Source organism: Ips typographus, linkage group LG1 (genome assembly GCF_016097725.1).
Source record: "Ips typographus isolate SLU linkage group LG1, UJ_Ityp_2.0, whole genome shotgun sequence".
Taxonomy (NCBI): Eukaryota; Metazoa; Arthropoda; class Insecta; order Coleoptera; family Curculionidae; genus Ips; species Ips typographus.
This window is the reverse complement of record NC_138422.1, coordinates 8,195,922-8,216,959: the sequence shown is the minus strand read 5'-3', so window position 1 is coordinate 8,216,959 and position 21,038 is coordinate 8,195,922. Positions and strand designations below refer to the sequence as shown.

Here is a 21,038-nt window from a genome sequence, read left to right as displayed (position 1 = left end):
AATAAACTTTTGGCAGAATGTAAATTGGGAGCATCCCATAGTGCACAATCAAATGGGAAGAAAGAGGAAAAGTCAGAACCAACTCACCTTCCTTTAGCTGAACCAATTTACACTACACACTCCAAAAATCCACATAAGACACATGTATTTTATTTGATTGAAGAAATACTGAAATTTAGGCCAGAGAGTACACCTAAAAATTGTAACATGCAATTAGCTGGGACTGTAAAGTTTCACAACTCTTCCAATTCACATTTTTTGTATGCTCTGAAAGATAAGACTAACAAAATAAAAATCAAGATTATTGTAAAAGATTGTCTAGTAAAACCTGGGGAAGGCAAACATATTATTGCATTTGGGATGCTGGCATTTGATGAGGAGATGCCATACATTGTTGTCAGATTTTCTCAACCCCTTGAAGTTAAATATCACCCATTCCAGACTATTATGCTAACACTAAGAACTGCACTGCCATTAGAAAATAGGGAAATGACTAATGAAACAGAGTATTTTTCAGACAGTTTTCTAGAAAGTGAAGAAATTGATGATCTGGTTAAAAGTGTCATTAATTTTGACTCAGGGGAATCTTGGAAGGAAGGTGATTCATGCAGATTTCCTGATGACTCCCAGTTCAATGATGTCTATTGGAACCAGGTGTTGGATGATTTATATTTTGAAAAATTATGTTCTGAAGCCAGTGATGTAAAAAAATAAGTTAGCTAGTTTTATATAATTTATTTAACATGTTCATAGTATTCCAAAGTTTTTCAATTACTGTTTTGTTCACTTAGCTATAGATGCTATATCCTAAAAGTTGAAATATAAAAAAAAATATTAAGTAAGTTTATTATTATTCTGAAAAGCCTGCAGAAATTTTCCAGCTGCTAAAAATCTGATTCAAAACAAGTACAAACTTTGTAACAAATACTTTCACCACATAATAGCCTAAAACAACAAAATGCTTTATTCTATAAGTTTCCTAATACAAAACACTTATCACGATTTAAACAATCTTACAAAGCTTTCACTTTCAACTGTTTCATTCTGGGAGCCCGTTTTTTTGCTTGGCGTTTCTCCTCTTTGACTTCCCAGCGTCTTTGTTTTTCTGGATCTTCTTCAGCCATTATTCGTTCCTTTTCTTGGCGTTTCTTTTCTTCGCGTTTGGCTGCTGCAGCCTCGGCACGAGCTTGGTGCGTCGATTTTAAAAACGCTTCTTCCACTTTTTGACGATTTTTGTCTGCCTTAAACTTGCCTAAAAATTGGATTAAGAATAATTACGTGGATTGGTCAGATTTACCAAAGTGTATTTATAAGTTTTGAAAATATTAGTTAGAACAGAAGGGTAATTTCAAATTTGACTTCAGACCATTAAGTAGAAATTCTCTATCAACAACTGAATACTGTTACACTGACAAGAAGTAAAGTTCATTCCTTCCTGAAAACGCCTGGCTAATTATTGTCTTATTGCTGATGTAAACAATTTTGTGAAAATATGAAGAAGAGGTTGTTTAACTTATTTGTTGGTTTGATTTTGGGATATTCAATTAATTTTGGAAATCAAAGCTCGAGTGATTATTAATATTAATTGAGAATAAAATTGTCATAAAATGTGAAACTTTATTTGTTTTTTCCTTCATTCCCTGTTCATCAGTCTTACTCCAATTTCTTTTCTATCGTTTTGTCAAGTATACACCAATTCCGACTAGAAAACTTCATCCATTATTTTTACTTTTACAATTGATTATTTATAGCTGAACTTTTTCATGAATGAAATCATGAATCTTTCAACCTCTTTAGGTTAGAATATGTCATTTAATTTAGCATATAAAAAAAAAGAAAAGTATAAAACCACATTAATTTTCATTTAATTTTACATGTAATTTAAGTTTATTTTAATTTGAAGGTATAAATCGGGCATAAGGTTATTTAAAAAGTGATTCTAAACTTTACATAAAAAAAATGTTGGCGTTCAACTTGAGTGGTTCAAAAAACCGATAAAAATTTGGTTTTTGTTATTTACGAAGATAATTCAGTTCTGGGGCCTAATGTGTTTTATTTTTACAAAATATCATTTACATTTTGGCACCCAACATGGGTTTTTCCTCGGATTTTTTCATTGTTATTGTGCCTATTTTACTTCAATTTCTATTTAAATATTTATTTACTTTTTTTATTTCAAAACTATACACTTAGGGAATCCCATAATAAGTGAGAACTATTCTTTTTGTTTTCCTAGTTCTAGGAAACAAAACAAACAAACAAAATATACATAAGTGGTGGTTTGGTGAATAAAACGATACATTATCAATCAGACATTCTGATGAGTCCATTTTCTCTCATTCCATTGAGACCATTGATTTATAATAAGCAGCTAAGTGAAAGCTAGTCAGTCATCAGTCTTTGTAAATGTGATTTGAGAGATATGCTGTCAGATTTTATGTCAGACAGTTATTGTCAGTTGTGTTTCTAATAAAAGAGAGTGTAAAGTGTTGGTTTTGACAGATGCCACAATACAATATCTTCAGTAACCCCTGCATACTTTGCTGCAGCAAATCTTTTTTTTTTAAAGTTCCTAAAGTTTTCATACAGATTTCATTAATGATCTTACCTTCTTTTGATAACCGATAACGCTTAACTTTATCCATGGAATAAAACACCATGCTCAACAAGGGTTTCAGTCTTATTAGAAGCTCTTCTAGAGGCACCCCTTTTAAAGGTAAATTAAACCCAAATCTAAGTACCTAAAAAATACCTTGCGCTGTTAAAATAAAGACCATAAAATCTGATATAAGCAAACAAACCTTATCTACTTCAGGTAATTTGTTCACAGCATTAGAGTTAGTTTCCTCAGTCAATTTCTGACCAGAAAATTGATCAGAAAAATGAATATAATCAACATAGTCAGCGTATTTGTTCAGCACAGCACTTATTTTAGCATCTAACATGGCGGAAGTTGCTTCACCAATTTCCGACATAATTTGGAAGTTAGTGGGAATATTGAATTTCTCCCCACTCTTTCTTTCAGGACAATAAACGCTAACATCCTGTAAATCTTTGGTCATTTGTGAAGCCGTTTTCTTAGTAGCGATTGCAAATATGAAGGAATCCATATCTTCTTTGTTCATGCGCACTGTTACGTGTACTTGGTCTAGACTGGGTTTGATTAGATTAGCTATCAGACCTACTAAGTCATGACGCTAAAATGCAACTGTTTTTAAACCTTAATTTGGGTTAAGTAAAATGTACAAACCTTGATAAGCCTTAATTCAACCAGCATTCCCTCACAACAAGTGCGCCCACTGCACCAAAGCAAGAAAACACTGTCACTCTCTTTTACTAAAGTGACATCATCATTAATTTCTTTAGCTCCATCATCACCAACCAAGACAAAGTTTTCTTCTAATAATTGCCTGTGAACTTGAAACCAAGCATTAGCAATTTTGGCGTTTTTACTTCTTCCTACAAAAAAACACAATTTATATGATCAGCAAATATAAAATACCAGAAAGCAAACCTAAGAGGTAGTTTGCAAAGTACACTACAAGACCAGCTATCATTAAAATTTCCAAATAGTAACTTTCCCAGTTAAACATAAGGTTAATTGGAACCTTAGCTATAGTAATTTTGGGTTCGGCTATTGGTTTTTCTTCTTTTTCTTCAAAACCTTCAAATTCGTCCGCATCTTGGAAATGTTCAAATTCCGAGTCTGTTTCTATTTCCACCTAAAATAAAAAGGGCAAACTAACAGAGTAAGAATTTTATGTGTTCTGATGACCTGAAAATAATACAAATTTTGAGATATTTAAACTCTAGAAGCCTATCGAGATTTCAATTATTTGAAGAGATACAATAATGATGTTTAAATTGGGGCAAAGTTACCTAAATTACATACAAAAGGCGGCACTAATTAGACCGTTGCACATCGGGGACCTGTTTTTCTTTATCATTAAAATAGGATAGGTTTTAATATCAGTCAATATTGTTTATTATCCTAATCTCTTTGAAAATTACTAAAAAACTTTTGTTATTTTAATAAAACCAAATTTTATTCTCTAAGTATTGCCACCCCATACCTCAAAATTTAGAACATTAAAAGAACATGTTTATACCTAGAAGAATTTTTTGAGGTTTTTGCTTAAAATCTGTTAAAAACCTTCACCTTAGCACCTTAGATATTAGAATACCACTATTTACATAGTATAAGAAGGCACATCCATAAAAAACATTCCTAATTTTTCTTAAATCAAATTTCCTAAATTATTTTCCAATGAAAACTACTTAATACATATTTTATAACAGGTATACTGTTTGCCAATTAATAAACTTTTAACAAGTTGAAGTTTTTGTAAAAAATGCAGAAAACATCAGAAACTTCTCCAGTGTTTACTAATTTAAACTTTATCATAAAAATGTTTTGATACCTAATGTTATGTTAGGTAAGTTCCTTTTGACTAAGCTTTTTTCTTCAAATTCTAAAAATTTCTTAGAATTTAATACCAAAACCCTATATAAATATTAAATAAACACAAAAATATTAAAAAACTAACAAATGACCTATGGGGCATCATTATAAGGACTCTGAAACTTCTTTTCTAAGGTGAATAACTGAGGTAGAGTAATAAAATAATTTTTTTTAAATAATTGGTGTATTGTCAGAAAATTCCGCTAAGGGAGGTTTTGTGCTGTAAAAAATTCAAATCTGCTCTTATTTCCCTTGTAAAATGGGGCGCCATCTACGACACCTTTTACACCAAATAACTTTTTTGAGTAAGGAGGAAAGAAGGATATTTAACAGTTAGTCATGTGATAATCAGAGTCATTTCTTTAGGGCTAACCTTACACTCTGTCTGACTGTGACTGTCACTGGCACTGTCTTTGTGGCACTGTCTTTGTGGCACTGCCTTGGCGTCAATTTGATGAGCCAAAGGCCAGTCCATTCTGTCCATTCTTTTGAATGTCAATGCATATGACACATCACCATAATCAGAAAAAAAAATAGCATTCAAAAATGTAAAAACCCATTATGGGGCCCATAAGAAGAAACAAAGTTGATAATGGTTGATAACTACCCAAACTTGGAACTGAAATTTGATATTGTCACATAGTAGAGGAAGAAAAGTGGCTTTGGTGAAGTATCTTTTGTTTTCAGTTATCTTATCAAATAAATTAGTAAAAAAATAAACACTAATTTCCAAAAGGATCTGGAAGCACCAAGAATTTTTAAATTTTGAAAGCAGCATTTTAATTGACTTCTAATTGCTCAAATTTGCCCCAATTTAAACTTCCTTGTATCTCTTCAAATAACCCCAGTTCCCCCCTGGTGAAGCTTGTAAAACAGGCACCCTGTATAAAACAATGTGTAAATTATTGAGGTGCAACCTTAAAAGAAAATAAGAATAACTTGAAAAGTTAATCTATTTGCATCTTGGGAAAATTTAGTGATCATTCACGTCATATTCAAACCCAGTGTTATTTAATTAGGTCATGGGAATTGCTAGTTGAGATTTAACTAAAAAAACTTGTAACAAAGTACCAATCCAGTTGAGCCAAAGTGACCTTCACAAACATGTGACTATTGACTAAAAAAATAAATACAAAAAAATACATAACTGACCTCATCATCAAGATCATCTTGAGCAACCATAATCTTCTCACTTGGTGGTGGTGTAAACTGTTCATTACTCAGCGTCTCGGAAGCTGTTTCTTCTTCAACAAAATTCGAATCGCTTTCTTCGAAGTCTTCGAATTCAGCAAATTCATCATCATCCCCTAGATCTTGGCCACTCACCAAGGCCAAACTGAAGACAAGTAAAATGCAAAATATCTTGCATAAATTCATGATTTTGTTTAAGCGCACTACTTAACAATATACCTATTTACATGAGAAACTAGAAAAATAAATAGGAATGTTGATTTGAAAACTATTAAATTCGATTTAAGATTAATCAAATAAAATGTAATTAACTAGTAGTAAATTATTGACTTTTTTTGGTTAGAGTTACATAAAAATGTCAAATATTTGACAGACAGCTGACAGAGTTTTGTGCATCCTCTTCTCTCTTTTAATTTATGAAAGAAATCAAAATCATAAACAATGAAGAAGAAAAAGTAAGGTTACTACATTTGTGGATCCTAGTCAAAAATTTAAAAAAATTTTTATATTAAGAATACTACAAAATGTTTAAAATAAGACATGTTATACACTTTTACAATAGATGTTCTAGGTTTCCTGCCATACCCTTACCAGAGTAAGTCTTGCAAACTTTTCATTTATTGGTTTATGTTAATTTGATCAATTTGTAGATATACCAAATTAAGGACCTACGCTTCTCAAAAATCAGGTCCTGTAGACTATACAGATGTACCAATAAAATTTTCGCAGAGTGCAGCAAAAAGTTATAAAGCAAGTGAAACCAGGTCTGGAGTTTCAGAGCCTCGACTGTGGTACGAGCAATATGTAATTCTGGGCAGCCTCACTATATTTTTAATATATTTTTGCGTGTTGCGCGAAGAAAACGATATAGACAAAGAACTAGGCAGAAGTCTGTATAGTCGAATTGAGGGATTGGAAGAAGTTCAATTGAAAATGTCACTACAGTACAACTTGGACAAGGGACTTGACACCACAGCTATTGTACAAAGGCTCCAGGAAATTGAGGAGGAAAAGAAGAGAATGAGGAAGACTGAGTTTTAAGTGTTTGTATGAAAGGTTTATTTAAATAAAATAAAAGTGTAGAAAAATATTTATTAAACTTAAAACAGTTGGTACTTTTCTTCAGTGACATGTAGAATTAAAATTTAACTTGGTAGATAAAATCAATCTGCAACATTAGTTTGATATCAGGAGTAAAATAACCAACAACCGGAATAACTAAAAAACCAATTATGTCTTATAAAACATTTAAAAAAACGTAAATATTGTACATTTCAATCAGATTTTTATATACACAAACTTCTCTCCCATCATATAAACTTATCACAATTACATATTCTAACTCTGCAGGTAAACATTATATTTACAGGTAAAAGCTAAAAATGGTTGTCTAAAAAAGGAAATCTTGAATCAATTAAAAATACATTCAAATGTACAACCATTTATAACTTTAGGTTTGCAAATACCAAACCTAACAAACTATTATCCTTATCAATATTATGAACAAAAGCTTCTCATTTCACGAAAGCTTCTGGTGGTACTAATCCTTGACTATGAAGATTCTCAAAGGTGGCGCAAGCTCGTGAAAAGTCCCAATCATTACCATCAAGGCACCTATTCAAGTACAATTTTAAGAATTAGAGAGAATAAAATACATTAAGTACAAACTGTAAGGATTAAAAAGAAAGCAAAACTTACTTAATTGACCACTCAACATTCATTCCAGTTTTGAGTGCAATTTGTTGAATCAGTTCCTCTTTTGCACTGTTGTTGAGTTGTAATAAAGGTGAAGGAGAGGCCTCTGGAGTTGAAGGAGGGGCTGTAGTTCCGGACGCCGGCGACGCTATAACTGGCGTTTTAAAAGCTTCCTGAAAAACATAGGAGTTATAACAAAAACAGCCTCTGGATCATCAAGTCACCATATCTACTTTAGGCAGTGGTGGAACTGTGAACTGTAGTTACTTCTTTTAAAAGTCACAGGACTCTTTTTTAACGTCAAAACAGAATCCTGAAGGTCACGTGACCGCTTTTTTAGTTTTAAACTGATACACTAAATCACGTATCTATTTGTAAGATTAAAATGTCATTTTTAACGTCACGTGACAATTTCTATATTTGGACTATTTCAAATTGCGTGACTTTTTTAACGTCAAAACAGATCCTGAAGGTCACGTGACTCTTTTAAGATTAAAAATGGGATTTATAATGTCACATGACAGTTTTAAATGTCAAAATGTCATTTGAAGGATCACGTAATCGTTTTTCAGTTTAAACTGATATTTTTAAAGACATGTTGAAGAGTGCAAATGGCCACGTGACAATTTTCAATTATTTTAACGTCAAAACGAAATCCTAAAAATCACGTGACTGTTTTAGATGTCAAAGTATTATTTGAAGAGTCACCTGACTCCTTATAATGTGCAAATGGTCACGTGACGATTTTCAAAAATAAAATATATTTTTAAAGGTCACGTGACTCTTTTTACAGTTCATAAAGTCGCATAACGGTTTTAAATAATCGACTTGACTCTTTTTTAATGTCAAACCGAAATCCTAAAGGTCATGGGACTGTAAATCGCGAAATAATGTTTAAAGGGTCACGTGACCGTTTTTCAGTGTGAACTGAGATTTTTTAAATTACGTGACTCCTTTTAATGTGCAAATGGTCACGTGGCGACTTTCAATACTCAAATTAATTTTTTTTAGTCCACGTGACTCTTTTAAAACTTCAAAACGGATCCTAAAGGTCACGTGACTCTTTTAAGATTAAAAATGAATTTTTTAATGTCACATGACAGTTTTGAATGTCAAAATATTATTTAAACGATCACATGCTCCTTTAAAATTTTAAACTGATATTTTTAAAGACACACAAGTTACTCTCTTTATAATGCATTTTCAATTAAAAACGTGTTCACGTCAAACCGGAATCCTAAAGGTCACGTGACTCTTATTTAATGCCAAAACGGAACCCTGTAGATCACGTGACTGTAAATGACTAAATATTATTTGACCGGTCACGTGACTATTTTCAATGATTAAATTTAATTTTAAAGATTACGTGACAGTTTTTTAGTTTTAAACTCTAAATCTCGTGACTCATTTTAAGGTACAAATGGTCACGTGATCGTTTTAAGATTAAACATGGAATTCATAATGTATTCAGTATAAAATAAGCCTAGATAAATATTACAAATAAACTAATAACAAATAACTAAACTAAAAACACAACGAAGTGAAACACAATAATTAAAGAAAACACACACAAAATCTGTTATTTTAATTTCTTGTTCCACAGTCAAAAGATCCGAATTGCTGCGTCTGGGCTTTAAAATTACGCGAACATGCGTTTAATGGTGCCATCTCACGCTGCTTACTTAAATTTATTTTCAGTTCCACTGCCACTGTTTGTCTATACTTATCATTTAGTCTATGATTTAGATTTGTTATTTATAACGTTGACAACGCCCCATTTCCCCATTGATAACGAGAAAAACATTGTAAATTTAAAAAAATGTGGACTAAAAATTAAAATATTTGTGTTTCAGCGAAAGAATCCGAACAAACTTAAGTCAAAATTAGTAATATTGTAAATAGCGCTTAATTTGCTTTAAATAGGGATGTTTTCTTTTGTTCATGGTTAGAAGTGGCATTTTGGATTTAAAAATAATTGATCATTTGGGAATACGACTTATACACTGTTGTAAAACTTCTCAAAATTTAACGTTCAAACTCCTACTGTCAGTGAAAACACGAAAAAAAAAACAACTACACTTACTTTAGCTTGTTCCGGAGTAGCATTGCTAACGTGGTACTGTTCGTTAGCAATACAAAATCCCGAGCCGGCAGGAACAATCACCAACGTTCTGAAGAAGTATCTCGTTGGGGGTGTTTTGTGACTAGTCTTTAACTCTTTAAACAACCCCGAAACGGTTAGGCAAATCATTTGAGGCTGAAAATTAAAAAGATTTTAAGTTAACTAAACCCTATACACTCTAGTCGCGTATTACCGTAAACAACGTCAGATCGACAGTAAAACTGTGAATGTCGTGCTTAGTTTCGGGCATATCTTGCAAGAAAGACACTACACTAAGTTGGCCTTGTTTCAGTAATTTGCATCTACGTTCGACGTCTTGTACTCGCAATATGTTCCGATTATCGGTTTGGTACCAGTTTAACCATGCGACGTTTTTGTCCTTGCCTAAACCGTAAGGGTATGCCATGGTAAAGGAGAACATGGCTTCAGAATGATACGCGCTCAGCAGTGGTTGCCGATTTTTACTATCGTAAATCGAGAAATATTGTTCCAAGAAATGACGCACGACCAATTCTCCGTTTGTGTCGCAAAGGAATGTTTTTTGCTCGTCAGGAAAATTGGCTTCTTCCGAGATGTCGAAGCTTATCGGTGGCGGCAGGTCTATCCCATCCTAAAACATAACTTTACTGATTCGGTACTCAAATAACCTAAATTGATATTTAACTATCATAAAACTTTACAGCTTCGAATTGCTCTTTAATAGGAGATCCAATGATTTACGTTTTCTGAAATATCTTCAGAAAAATGCTCACATTCAGACTAGCGTATTGATTACACACCTCAAACAGTAAAAGAGTATATTACACACCGAGGTGGGAAAAACTTCATTAATGTCGAGAGATTAGATAGAGACAGGAATTAAACTTCCTATCGAGGTTTGTATACTATTTTATTTACAACCATCATATTTCTATCAAAATTTATAAATCACTGTTTCGTTCTGAACATACCTAAAATATTAAATTTAACAAAAAATTACCAAGCAGGCATTTTTCTCAGATTATTTCCCTCCTATCAATTTTGACCAATTGCTATCAAGAATTAGTATAACAAATGTAAATTTTAAGTGGAAAAATCACTTAACAATTGTCAACTTAGCTGTCAGCAGTTTTTCCGGAAAAAAATTCGAAAAAATTGCACACTCCTCACAGCAACATAAAGAATAGTGTTACCCTTTCTAGCTTGAAAGTTATTGTTCTTATTAATTATTGTTCTTATTGTTATAATTAAAATAAAATGTTTATTTAACTCAGGAAATAATCTTACCAAATATCCCTCGTGCATCTAATTTTTCCTGTGGAAAAATTGGAATACTCGTTTCTAAGTAATTTGTTTTAACAAATAGCATGAGCGAGAGTGGTTTTAAAAATCATCCGAGTCGAAGACGAGTTCCGAATTTTTCCGGAAAAATTAAATGCACTAGGGATATTACCCCCGAATAATCAAGCACGTCACTGTCACCAATATAAATAAATGTCAGATAAAGTCGTATCGATATTCAGTTCGCGAATAATAAATTGAGAAAAATGTCCTCCCATGAAGAATTGATGGATTGTACCCCACCAGAAATACGACAGGCTACTGACGCAGCAGCACACGGCTTGCTGCCAGAGAAAAGTAAGCATCGCTACCTAAAAGCTATTGAATTATATAGGAAGTGGTGCGAAGAAAAAAAGGTGAAGAATACCAGTTCCGAAAGTGTAACTCTTAGCATATTTTGGAGAACAATCCAGACAAAAGAAGCCGTCCACTTTGTGGGCCTGGAAATTGAAGAAAAAAATGATATTTTGAAACATGGGAAACTGCTGGCCTTTCTAAAACGCCAAAATGTGGGCTTCAGGCCCAAGAAATCGAACGTATTTTCCAGGAAAAATATTAAAAAAACATAGAAATCGATAGATTTTTTGTTCAGCTTAGAGGAGGAATAGCAAGAAATCAACCAATTGGGCACAATACAATAGCTAACTTTTCCCAAAAAATTGCTACTTTTTTGAATTTAGAGAACTCGAAAGGCTTTACAGGCCACGTTCTAAGAAGAACCGCCGCTGCGTTACTTGCCAACAGTGATGCAAATGTACTCCAATTAAAAAAGCTGGGAGGATGTAAATCTAGCAGATGTATGTATGGGAGAGATGTATGGGAGGATGTATTGTAGCAGAAGGTTATGTGGATAGCTCAATGGAGAATTAAACCAAAACTGCCGCTATGCTGTCCCAACGTGCCACGTCTTCTGAAGCTTTTGCAAGTAGTTCACAAACCTCAGTCATTCAACAGCAAATTAATTTGTCGACCAAAGAAACAACTGTTGGAGACGCAGGTATTGGCCTAAATATTTCTATAAACACTTACAATAATTCAAATTGAACCATTAATTTTAGTAAGTAGTTTGTTTTAGTTTAGATCATTGTTGTTTTTTATTGTTTGCAATTAAATAAGTATTATAATATTTCTCAATATGTTCATCTAGAATTGATGAGAAAAAATTAACAATCATACCATTTTAGAGGGCAGGAAGTAGAGGTGTGTAATATGATACTTTCTCACCTTCAATGACGTTAGTAATGACAGCATTGCATATATGGTTGTAAATAAACAAATTAAAGAATAAACTGACATTGATTTTCAAATTTGTCAATAGGAATGAACAAATAACTTACCAGTTTCATGCACTTGGGAAACCTTTTCCGGACTTCACTGTAGACAGAGAAAACACCGAGCCGCGGACGGCTCGAAGATATACATAAAAAGTGACCTGCAACACTCGCTTAACGTATAGAAATGGCTAAACATCTATGCGCATGCCCATCAAAACATTTCAGTCTAATAGACAGAGGAACCGTCCACTTTCTTTAATTTAGTCCAGTTTATGATCAACAGTGAAACGCTTAGTTGTAGAAAATACCATTTTTATCACGCACTTGCAAATCTCTTAGTAAGTTAACGTTTACACAACTTTTTCCCCCCAGTCAAAAAAGCAGACAATGTCAATTAAGTCTACTTGGTTAACTCTCGAAGGATGTCACATAAAAATAATATGATAAAGTTTCTTCAGCTTTTTTATAAAAATGCTAAACTGATGAACCGAAACAAGCTCACATAACCACGTCCTTTCATTTCATTTCCTTTTCTTTTTTGAGTGGATTGCCGCCACCAAGTTTCTTCATGCCTTCTTCCAATTAAGTAAGCTAAACGAATGTCTAAATTTTGAAGCCCACCGCTTTATTTCGACAGTCCAACTAAACAACGACAAAGTTCTTCACTCCCAAGGTAAAGTCCCAGATTTGGGGCTTAACAAGGAGACTTTTGTGTCGAAGTGTAAACCATCTGGGTAGGAAACCCGTTGGGTCAACCAAGTCGGGAGACTTAGACGGTTTGTATGCGTTTTGTAACTGTCTACTAAAAGCTTAGGCTTTAACTTGGCTACCAAAAATATCACTTCAAAGTTATGGCGTCAGACATTTGGAAACTTGACCCAGTGCACCTTCTTTAAGTTGTTTTTTTTTTCAGTAAGAACGCAGTTAAGGAGTTTTGAAATTTGGACTGTTAATCTTAAAGCTGCAGAAACAGTCAAAGTAAAGAATATTTTTCTTAAAGATAAATCCTATCAAACAAGAGATAAACAAGTAAGAAATGCAATACAAAAGACGTTTAAGACAATGATGACCAATTGTTAAGAAAAAAGTTGTATGTGCGCTCGATAAATGATTTTAATAAGCGACAACCAGCGTTTCACTTCAAAACTTTCAAATAGCAAAAACCAAAAATTAGTTCCTCCGTCGTCAAAGGTTACTTAATTCCATCAAAATGTTACACATCGTTCTAGTCAATTAAAAAACCTGAAAATTGTACCTGATATAAGTGCTTTGCTCCTTAAATTTGTCACACAAAGGGTTGCCATCCAAAAGTAAATCCACTATGGGTAGCCCGATGAATGCGTCCAATTGGATAAGGTCCTTTATCTATTTTTTTTGTGAATAAAAACTTAGAGTATGTCCCAAATTGGTTCTACATGTATTGGAAATTCAATAATTATTAAACAAAATAACTTAAATGGGGAAAGTTCATTTTGAACTTTTACTTTAATGCACTGTAACTGCACTATACAGGGTGAGAAAGAAGTGGATGCAAAAGTAATTGACCAATTGTTTTTTTTGGTTTTGTATTATCATAAAAAAGTTGTGTTTAGGTCAATATCTCTAGACGTTTTTGGGCGATTCCTAATTAACGTCCCGTGTCTCAAACAATATTGATTTTCATATTGTTTGAGACACGGGAATAAGTAATAGGAAGCTATACCATTGCATTTGATTTTTTCGAGTCATCTAAGATGAAAGTGCAGTTTTTGTAAAAACGCCCTCTATCGAAAAAGCCGAAAACTAAATGGAACATTGTTTTGGGACACTCTACAGGACAGAAAATGCTCTTTAAAATGCCGCAAAAATTAAGTTTCTACGACCAGCCGTTTTCGAGATATTTCACTTTTTTCAATGCAAACTTTGGACTACTCCCACCAATTTATTTGAAGTGATAGAAAAAAAGTTAAATAGGAAAATTCTTCGTAGAGAATAGGGGATTACTTTTATGAGATTTTTACTATAACTTTCCATTTAAATTTTCAGAGTTTTTGGACATTTTTCATTTCAGTGGTATTGAAATGCCCCTTAGCGGTGGATTTAGAAAGCTGAAAATTATTTCCAGCATTTTCCCTTGGCCACATTTACTAATAAAAAAAATTGTCCGTAGCCATACTATGTATAGTTTTCGAGAAGCAACCGCATGCACGGCTTATTGGGACGCCCTATATGTTCAACATTTTCTGTTACATAATCTGAGTACTTTTCAGAAAAAGGACCATGTTTGATAAGAGCTTACATGGTGTCTAGAGACAGTGAGTGAAACTGTAAACTTTGTAAACATCTCAAGAACAAGAAGACTGGCATTTACTGTATTTATGAGTTAGGGAGATATGGCACTTGTTTTTGCTGCAGGTGTTAAGCCTAATTTTAAGTCTAATCTAACTTCGGTTGTAACTAAACTTTTTTACTCCAGAATCACTCATCGAAATTTTTGCGCAACATTTTCGGACACCCAGACTTTTTTAGTGAATGTAAATACCAGGTGTCCAAGAGCACCCTGGACATAGGAGATTAACATGGGAAAATGGTTTTGATTTTTTTGCGCCTGTACGGTTCATTTAATGGAAAAACACTTTAGATAAAAGTTGTAGAGCACATTTTCGGCTATCTACTTGTAATTTTTTCAATACCGTAGATTCGACCATTAAGACGAAAAACGGATCTGAAATTCGGAAATTTTAAATCTCCCGCCAAGCGGTAGTTAAGGAAAGTTTATATCCGGTCGTGCTACCAACCTTTCAAAATCATAACAAATCGTTGTCAGTCATTCTGTAATCAAAACATTCAAAACAAGTTTATTTAGTAATAATTTTGAGTTACTACCCACATACTGCGAAGAAAATACAAATAAATCATGATAAAAACACTTTATCAGTAGCCACAGTCCAAAAATCTGGTAAGTTACGTTCATAACCTCATTCAATGTCTCTACTAAACTTATTTACTTTGCAGCAAAATTCTTTAAGAAAACACTGGTTTTGCTTGCAAATATTTAATGAGGATGACCGAATCACCTATCTCAAGCCTCTTCATAACACTACCAAACGATTTAAAGTGATAAAAACAATGGACTAGGAAGGCCTGCAGATGTTTGAAGATAAGTTGCTTTGCTATACAGGGACCACAAAAGAGGGTAAATACTTCCCTCAAAAGTGGTGCAATTTAGTGACCTATGTGACTGATAGTTTTATTGTATCCTTCTGTTTTGTAGTGTTATCAACAAACCATAGTGTTTAAGTGGTTTTACATTGTATGATGTTAATAAAAAGGCATTTTTTATAACTGATTGTCAATGTTTTTTCCCATCTCTACAGGGTAAGGTAAGTACTGATATTTAATTAGCTCCATTAGTTAACTTGAATATCATTCACCTACAAGGATACTTGTAAAATGTCTACTAACCAAACATAGTTTATTTGCAAGTAATGTGTAACTCGAGTTCACATTTGATTAGTAAAGGTATGTCCTGTGACATGGTGTATTGAATTAGAAGCAAATTGTTTCTCTTTAGAGAGACTTTCAATCACTACATTTCACCTACCTTTGCTAATTTGGAACTCCACTATTATCCAAACAAACATTTAGGTTAGTAAGACAAAGTTGTTTTTAGCATAGCTTGTATGGTGACAGGTTCACCCACTCACACTCAATCTGTGGAACAATCACTGTTTATGTGGTAAGACCAGTTTTCTTTGCCACCTATTGTACCTAAACTTTTCACTTGAAGAAAATGTATACTGTACCTTGAACTGTGAATAAATAATTAATACAAACGTTCAGTGTACAAAGTTTTATTTGGAACAATTGAGTGTGTGGAAACAAGAACACAATTATAATGTTAATACCTAAACCTAGAATAGAACAGCTCATGTAGATAGCTCAATTGAAAAGTTGGTTTTTCGACAATACCTACCCATATACAAAAAGTTTTGTCACCTGACTGATAATTTGACTGTGTAAGTCCATATTCTCTTCTTAGAAGGGGTTTCTCAGAGGTTTTATAGCCAGTTTAAGATTATTCACATTTCACAGGCACATCAAATTTTGAGATTTAAGTCAGATATCAACACTGAATCATTTTAAGTTTTAGTTGCAACACTGGTGAAGACCCTCGCTGATGATAGATACTGATGATAGTCCATGAAGTTAAGCACATTGAAACTAAATCACACCACTTTTGAAGGAAGTATTTGGCCCCTTTGTTGTTGTCCCTGTACAGTAGGAAACTTGTCTTCAAAGATCTTTATTGTCCACTGTTTTCATCACTTTAAATCGTTTGGTAGTGTTATGAAGAGGCTTGAGATAGGTGATTCGGTCATCCTCATTAAATATTTGCAAGCAAAACCAGTGTTTTCTTTAAGAATTTTGCTACAAAGGAAATAAGTTTAGTAGAGACATTGAATGAGGTTATGAATGCAACTTACCAGATTTTTGGGCTGTGGCTACTGATAAAGTGTTTTTATCATGATTTATTTGTATTTTCTTCGCAGTATGTGGGTAGTAACTCAAAATCATTACTAAATAAACTTGTTTTGAATGTTTTGATTACAGAATGACTGACAACGATTTGTTATGATTTTGAAAGGTTGGTAGCACGACCGGATATAAACTTTCCTTAACGACCGCTTGGCGGGAGATTTAAAATTTCCGAATTTTAGATCCGTTTTTCGCCTTAATGGTCAAATCTACGGTATTGAAAAAATTACAAGTAGATAGCCGAAAATGTGCTCTACAACTTTTATCTAAAGCGTTTTTCCATTAAATGAACCGTACAGGGGCAAAAAATTCAAAACCGTTTTCCCATGTTAATCTCCTATGTCCAGGGTGCTCTTGGACACCTGGTATATTTTACAAACAACTAGAACTTAACTTACAAAAATGTAAAATAAGGAGGTTGTGATAGCTGATGATTTTAGTATAAAATTACTAAAAAAACAGTCGCATCAAGAATATTAATTCCACTTTACAAGTTTCCTTTCAAAACAACTATTGAAGCGTTTTCGTATAATGCAAAAATAAAATAAAGAATTTACAAATTTATAATCAACTTCTTGTAAACAAAATATGATACAATTTACGCAAATCAAAGTTTCATTTTTAAAAAGTCTTTTAACTTGGTTGAGAAGCTATGGGTAAGTAGATTATAAAAACACAATTTCCGACGGTTTTCCAATTATCCTGAAAAATGCACAATATATCGGAATATGAAATCGAAAAATAACCATCACATAAAATTATCTAAAACTTTTTTCGTTTAACTGATTGTGCATCTCTTTTAGTTATCCAGATCCCAATACATGTAGAACCATATTTAAAAATAAAAAAAACATATAAAAACATTAAAAACCACTTAAACTCACCCTGTTATTTGCCAAATGTAAAATCTTAATATTGGGAAGATCCTTTGAAATCCTTTTAAGGAATCCAAAAACTGTAAGTTTGTTCTCGTTCAAACACAACGCTTCCAGGTCTTGAATATTCTCCTCCTGGATTATTTTAAGGACAGTATCGAACACAATCGGCTTGAACAAAGCGCAAAAATACTCTTGCAAATCGGGATCGGAGTGAAACTTTGTTAAATCCAATGCTTTATTGGCCAAATTATATCTTTTAGCCATGACCAATTTAATTTTTTCCTTTACTTCATTGGTCATGTCTACGTTTGGTGTTCCAGGATTAACTTTCAGTATTAACTTAAAGCCGTTCGGCAACTGCACTTTGCGATCTGATGCTAGAAGTTTTTCGGCCACTTTACGGTCCTCCACAAAAAATGTGATAGTGTTTCCTGAAGCTGACCACTAAAAATTTGTTGTAAGAAATTTATGGAGGTATACCAACAATCAGTAGATTCAAACTTACACAAATCGGCCAAAATGTCAAAGGCGCAACCATTTCCACAAGCAGTTTTAACAAATAATTTTTGTCGTATTTGTTACCATATGGAATCTACAAATTGCAGTCCATTAACATCAGCAAACAAAAAATATTAAACATCAAAAACACTTACCGTAATTCTATACCAACCAGTAGGGTTTTGCATTAACCTTCTTTCTATAGGAGCGGGAGGTCCTTGACCACTTTTCCGATTTCCCTTTTTCCCCTTAAAATTCGTGCCTCTAACGTTCATATCAATATCTTCCTCCTCCAAATGGGATGCAATTCCCTTTGACCAGTTTTTATCTTTGATGAATCTTCCACCATGGCGGTTGCCGCCCGGTTTAAAGTTGACTCGACGATCGCCTCCCCGAAATTCATTTCCTGAATATTCTGGATAAAAAAAAAGCAAAAGAACGTTTATTGGATGCAAAACAATCAATTTTGTGTGTAGCTTTTAGAAGTAGTTTCAATATTCAATCAATGTCATTAATTTCTTATTGGTCTTACATTCAATAGGCTAGTACAAAAATGTGGAAAATCCAGCAAATTAGGAGGTCATAACAATGTGATACAGTGGTATCAAATGTTTTGAATGTAACAAATAAAACAGCTAACGTTACATTCAAAACACTTAAGTGGTTTTAACAAAATGTTAATAAGTTTAGTTTAAATTCAAACCATGTAACCAAAATAATTTTGTTCATTCAATTCTGATACTAAAATTAATATTTTTGCAAATTCTGTAACCAATGGAGTAATACAGCAAAAAAAAAGTTATTTGAGAACATTCAATAACTCAATATTTCTATCATTCCTCATCATATTCCTCTGTATAAGTACTATTCTCAAGACTACTATACAAAATTATGACCTGGAGATTTTTTTTGTACATCAAAGTAAATGCAAAAAATAACCTTGTGTTTTCTACCCTGTATCATTTTTCTTAAAAAATGGAAGGGGCTTCCAATTTCCTAAGAAGATATAAGATAATCATCAATCAAATATCTTTCCTACTTTCAGAGATATTAAGCTTCAAATGACTCACCGAATATTAAAAAATGTTTTATTGTCGTACACAGCAGAAAACATATATTAGCATTTTGGGAGTTACATTTCAAAGCAATTTTGCTTTCAATAACCACTATGACTATACAGGGTGAAGGGTGTGTCACTGAAAGGTCTTTACAACGCTCTGCCGCAGTTAACTGGGGTCAAAACAAAGTGATTAAGCCATATTTGCCTTAATCCAAAAGTTGATAATTACAGAGCTACAGGGCGGCAAAGTGAAAATTTAAAAATCAGTTTTTAATCATAGTTTTTATACCAAACCATTAAAATTAAATAAAAAACAGTCACCAGAAATAGCTTTGTAATTATCAACTTCTGGATTAAGGCAAATATGACTAAATTCACTAATAACATATATGACTAATAACACTTTCAGATACAGTTCCTAATGTAACAGTGACATTTGTATCATTTATTTTAAAAGTTTCTGGTTTAGGGGTGTTGATTGTAGTTCTGAAGATAATGACATTTGTTTTTTCTTTGTTTAGGACAAGTTTATTTTTAGTTCACCCGAGACCTATTTTGGAGTCAGTGTTTACAGTGTGTATTTTACTTTAACTCATTCTGACAAAACAAGACAGTTCATGTTACTACCTGGGTTACTGCAGCTTAAAACTCAGGTTAACTTATCTGCCAAAATAGGCCTCAGACCCAACCCCTTTTTTAGATTATTAAAACATTTAGATATGGTGAAAAGCTTCACTAGTGTGTAAGTGTGAAAATGTTAGATATCTATTTGAAATGAATATGAAATTACAGTATTGCATCGAAATTCATAACATGTCTAATGTGTAGACTCAAGTATTTCCTTAAAAAGGAAAAGTTACCACTGCTTAACTAACTACTTTTACAATCTGTATTTTCCTCTGTATTGAACTTCTTTTTGAAGCATAAAAAATAGATGTAAGAAAGACTAATTAATGTTTAACCTAGCCTAGGTAGTGCATTTTTATTAAACTTATAAAAGCCTTACTGTATTTAAAAAAACCATGAGGTTAAACCTTTAAGGGAAGAAAACCATATAAACAAATTACCAGTGACTACCGTGTGGTAAAAACTAAAGGTACAAACTACCTTAGGACTTCATTGAAAGCCTTGAAATGAAAATGGATACTCACCACCTGTCCCTCCACTGTGACGATTTTGTTTCATAAAATTGGGTTTTGGCATTTTTATACCAGAAATGAAAACTCTTGCCCCAAGAAATGTTGCTTCACAAGTTTCCCTTAACCACCTTACAATAATGATATTAAAATGTGGTTTGTATTTTTTTTTTTTTGGGAATTGCGACTTAAATAGATAGAGTGAAGTACTGAAGTATGAAGAGTGAATGCATGAAAGAAAGGACAATCGCAAACACCGTCAAACTGATCAAATTATTGACATTGACGTAATATTGACTTTAATGGCAGACAGGTTAAAAGTTGACGTTTGACATACTCGTTCGACTTTAAGCGTATTTTGCCGGCAGTATAACCTAAGTTTTAATCCATCTTTTTTCATCAGAACGAGTTAAAATGAGACAGGTAATGTAAACACTCCAGTAAACACTGACGCCAAAATGCGTCTTTTGTTTTTGTCGTATAAAAACCGGTATTCACCAAATTGTTAAAATGGATTTAAAAATTAATTGTTTGCGTTTGAGTTTAGCGTTTAGCGTCATCAAGTCAGTACAATTGTAAAATTTTACCGAAGAGTGCAATTTGAAAAGGTACCATTTGGAGTAGCAATGGATGGCAATGGTATATGTATGGTACATTTTTTCCTTAATACCTCTGATAATTTTAGTTAGTGAAAATGTAGTCTGTGGTGTGTGGGCATTTTAATTCAGGTTTGAGCTAAAAGTATTACAGAATACAAAAAGTAATAAAAGTAATAAAAAATATATAGGTATATTATAACAGTTTTCCGACTTCTGTGCCATCTAACGGCTGTAAAAGAAGCAAGATCAAACCAGGTTGTGACCTTTTTAAGGATTACCCTGTTT

The 21,038-nt window shown here is 33.0% G+C and overlaps 3 protein-coding genes and 3 long non-coding RNA genes across 6 annotated transcripts; 2 read left to right on the top strand and 4 right to left on the bottom strand.

The window, feature by feature from the left end:
- Positions 1-720: 720 nt before the first annotated feature.
- Positions 721-5,990, bottom strand: LOC145736630 (PAT complex subunit CCDC47). The gene is made up of 6 exons (XM_081991060.1): positions 5,615-5,990; positions 3,515-3,722; positions 3,251-3,459; positions 2,802-3,197; positions 2,609-2,741; positions 721-1,252 (listed from the first exon to the last, which is right to left on the bottom strand). Exons 1-6 carry the CDS (start codon positions 5,837-5,839, stop codon positions 1,014-1,016), a joined length of 1,410 nt encoding a protein of 469 aa, XP_081847186.1. The 5' UTR covers positions 5,840-5,990; the 3' UTR covers positions 721-1,013.
- Positions 5,991-6,083: 93 nt separating this feature from the next.
- On the top strand, positions 6,084-6,759 carry LOC145736660 (uncharacterized). The gene is made up of 2 exons (XM_081991083.1): positions 6,084-6,248; positions 6,304-6,759. Exons 1-2 carry the CDS (start codon positions 6,178-6,180, stop codon positions 6,692-6,694), a joined length of 462 nt encoding a protein of 153 aa, XP_081847209.1. The 5' UTR covers positions 6,084-6,177; the 3' UTR covers positions 6,695-6,759.
- On the bottom strand, positions 6,728-20,387 carry LOC145736621 (nuclear RNA export factor 1-like). The gene is made up of 10 exons (XM_081991047.1): positions 20,170-20,387; positions 18,114-18,373; positions 17,966-18,052; positions 17,467-17,904; positions 13,320-13,429; positions 12,128-12,164; positions 9,664-10,080; positions 9,432-9,605; positions 7,352-7,521; positions 6,728-7,267 (listed from the first exon to the last, which is right to left on the bottom strand). The coding sequence occupies exons 1-10, from the start codon at positions 20,219-20,221 to the stop codon at positions 7,168-7,170; spliced, it is 1,845 nt and encodes a 614-aa protein (XP_081847173.1). The 5' UTR covers positions 20,222-20,387; the 3' UTR covers positions 6,728-7,167.
- Positions 7,777-8,408, bottom strand: LOC145736687 (uncharacterized). The gene is made up of 2 exons (XR_014180084.1): positions 8,177-8,408; positions 7,777-8,056 (listed from the first exon to the last, which is right to left on the bottom strand). It is a non-coding gene; the product is annotated as an uncharacterized LOC145736687 (long non-coding RNA).
- Positions 7,795-8,747, top strand: LOC145736665 (uncharacterized). Its single transcript, XR_014180075.1, has 4 exons — positions 7,795-7,919; positions 7,955-8,120; positions 8,400-8,591; positions 8,633-8,747. It is a non-coding gene; the product is annotated as an uncharacterized LOC145736665 (long non-coding RNA).
- LOC145736670 (uncharacterized) lies at positions 15,882-17,460 on the bottom strand. Its single transcript, XR_014180079.1, has 2 exons — positions 16,531-17,460; positions 15,882-16,474 (listed from the first exon to the last, which is right to left on the bottom strand). It is a non-coding gene; the product is annotated as an uncharacterized LOC145736670 (long non-coding RNA).
- Positions 20,388-21,038: the final 651 nt, after the last annotated feature.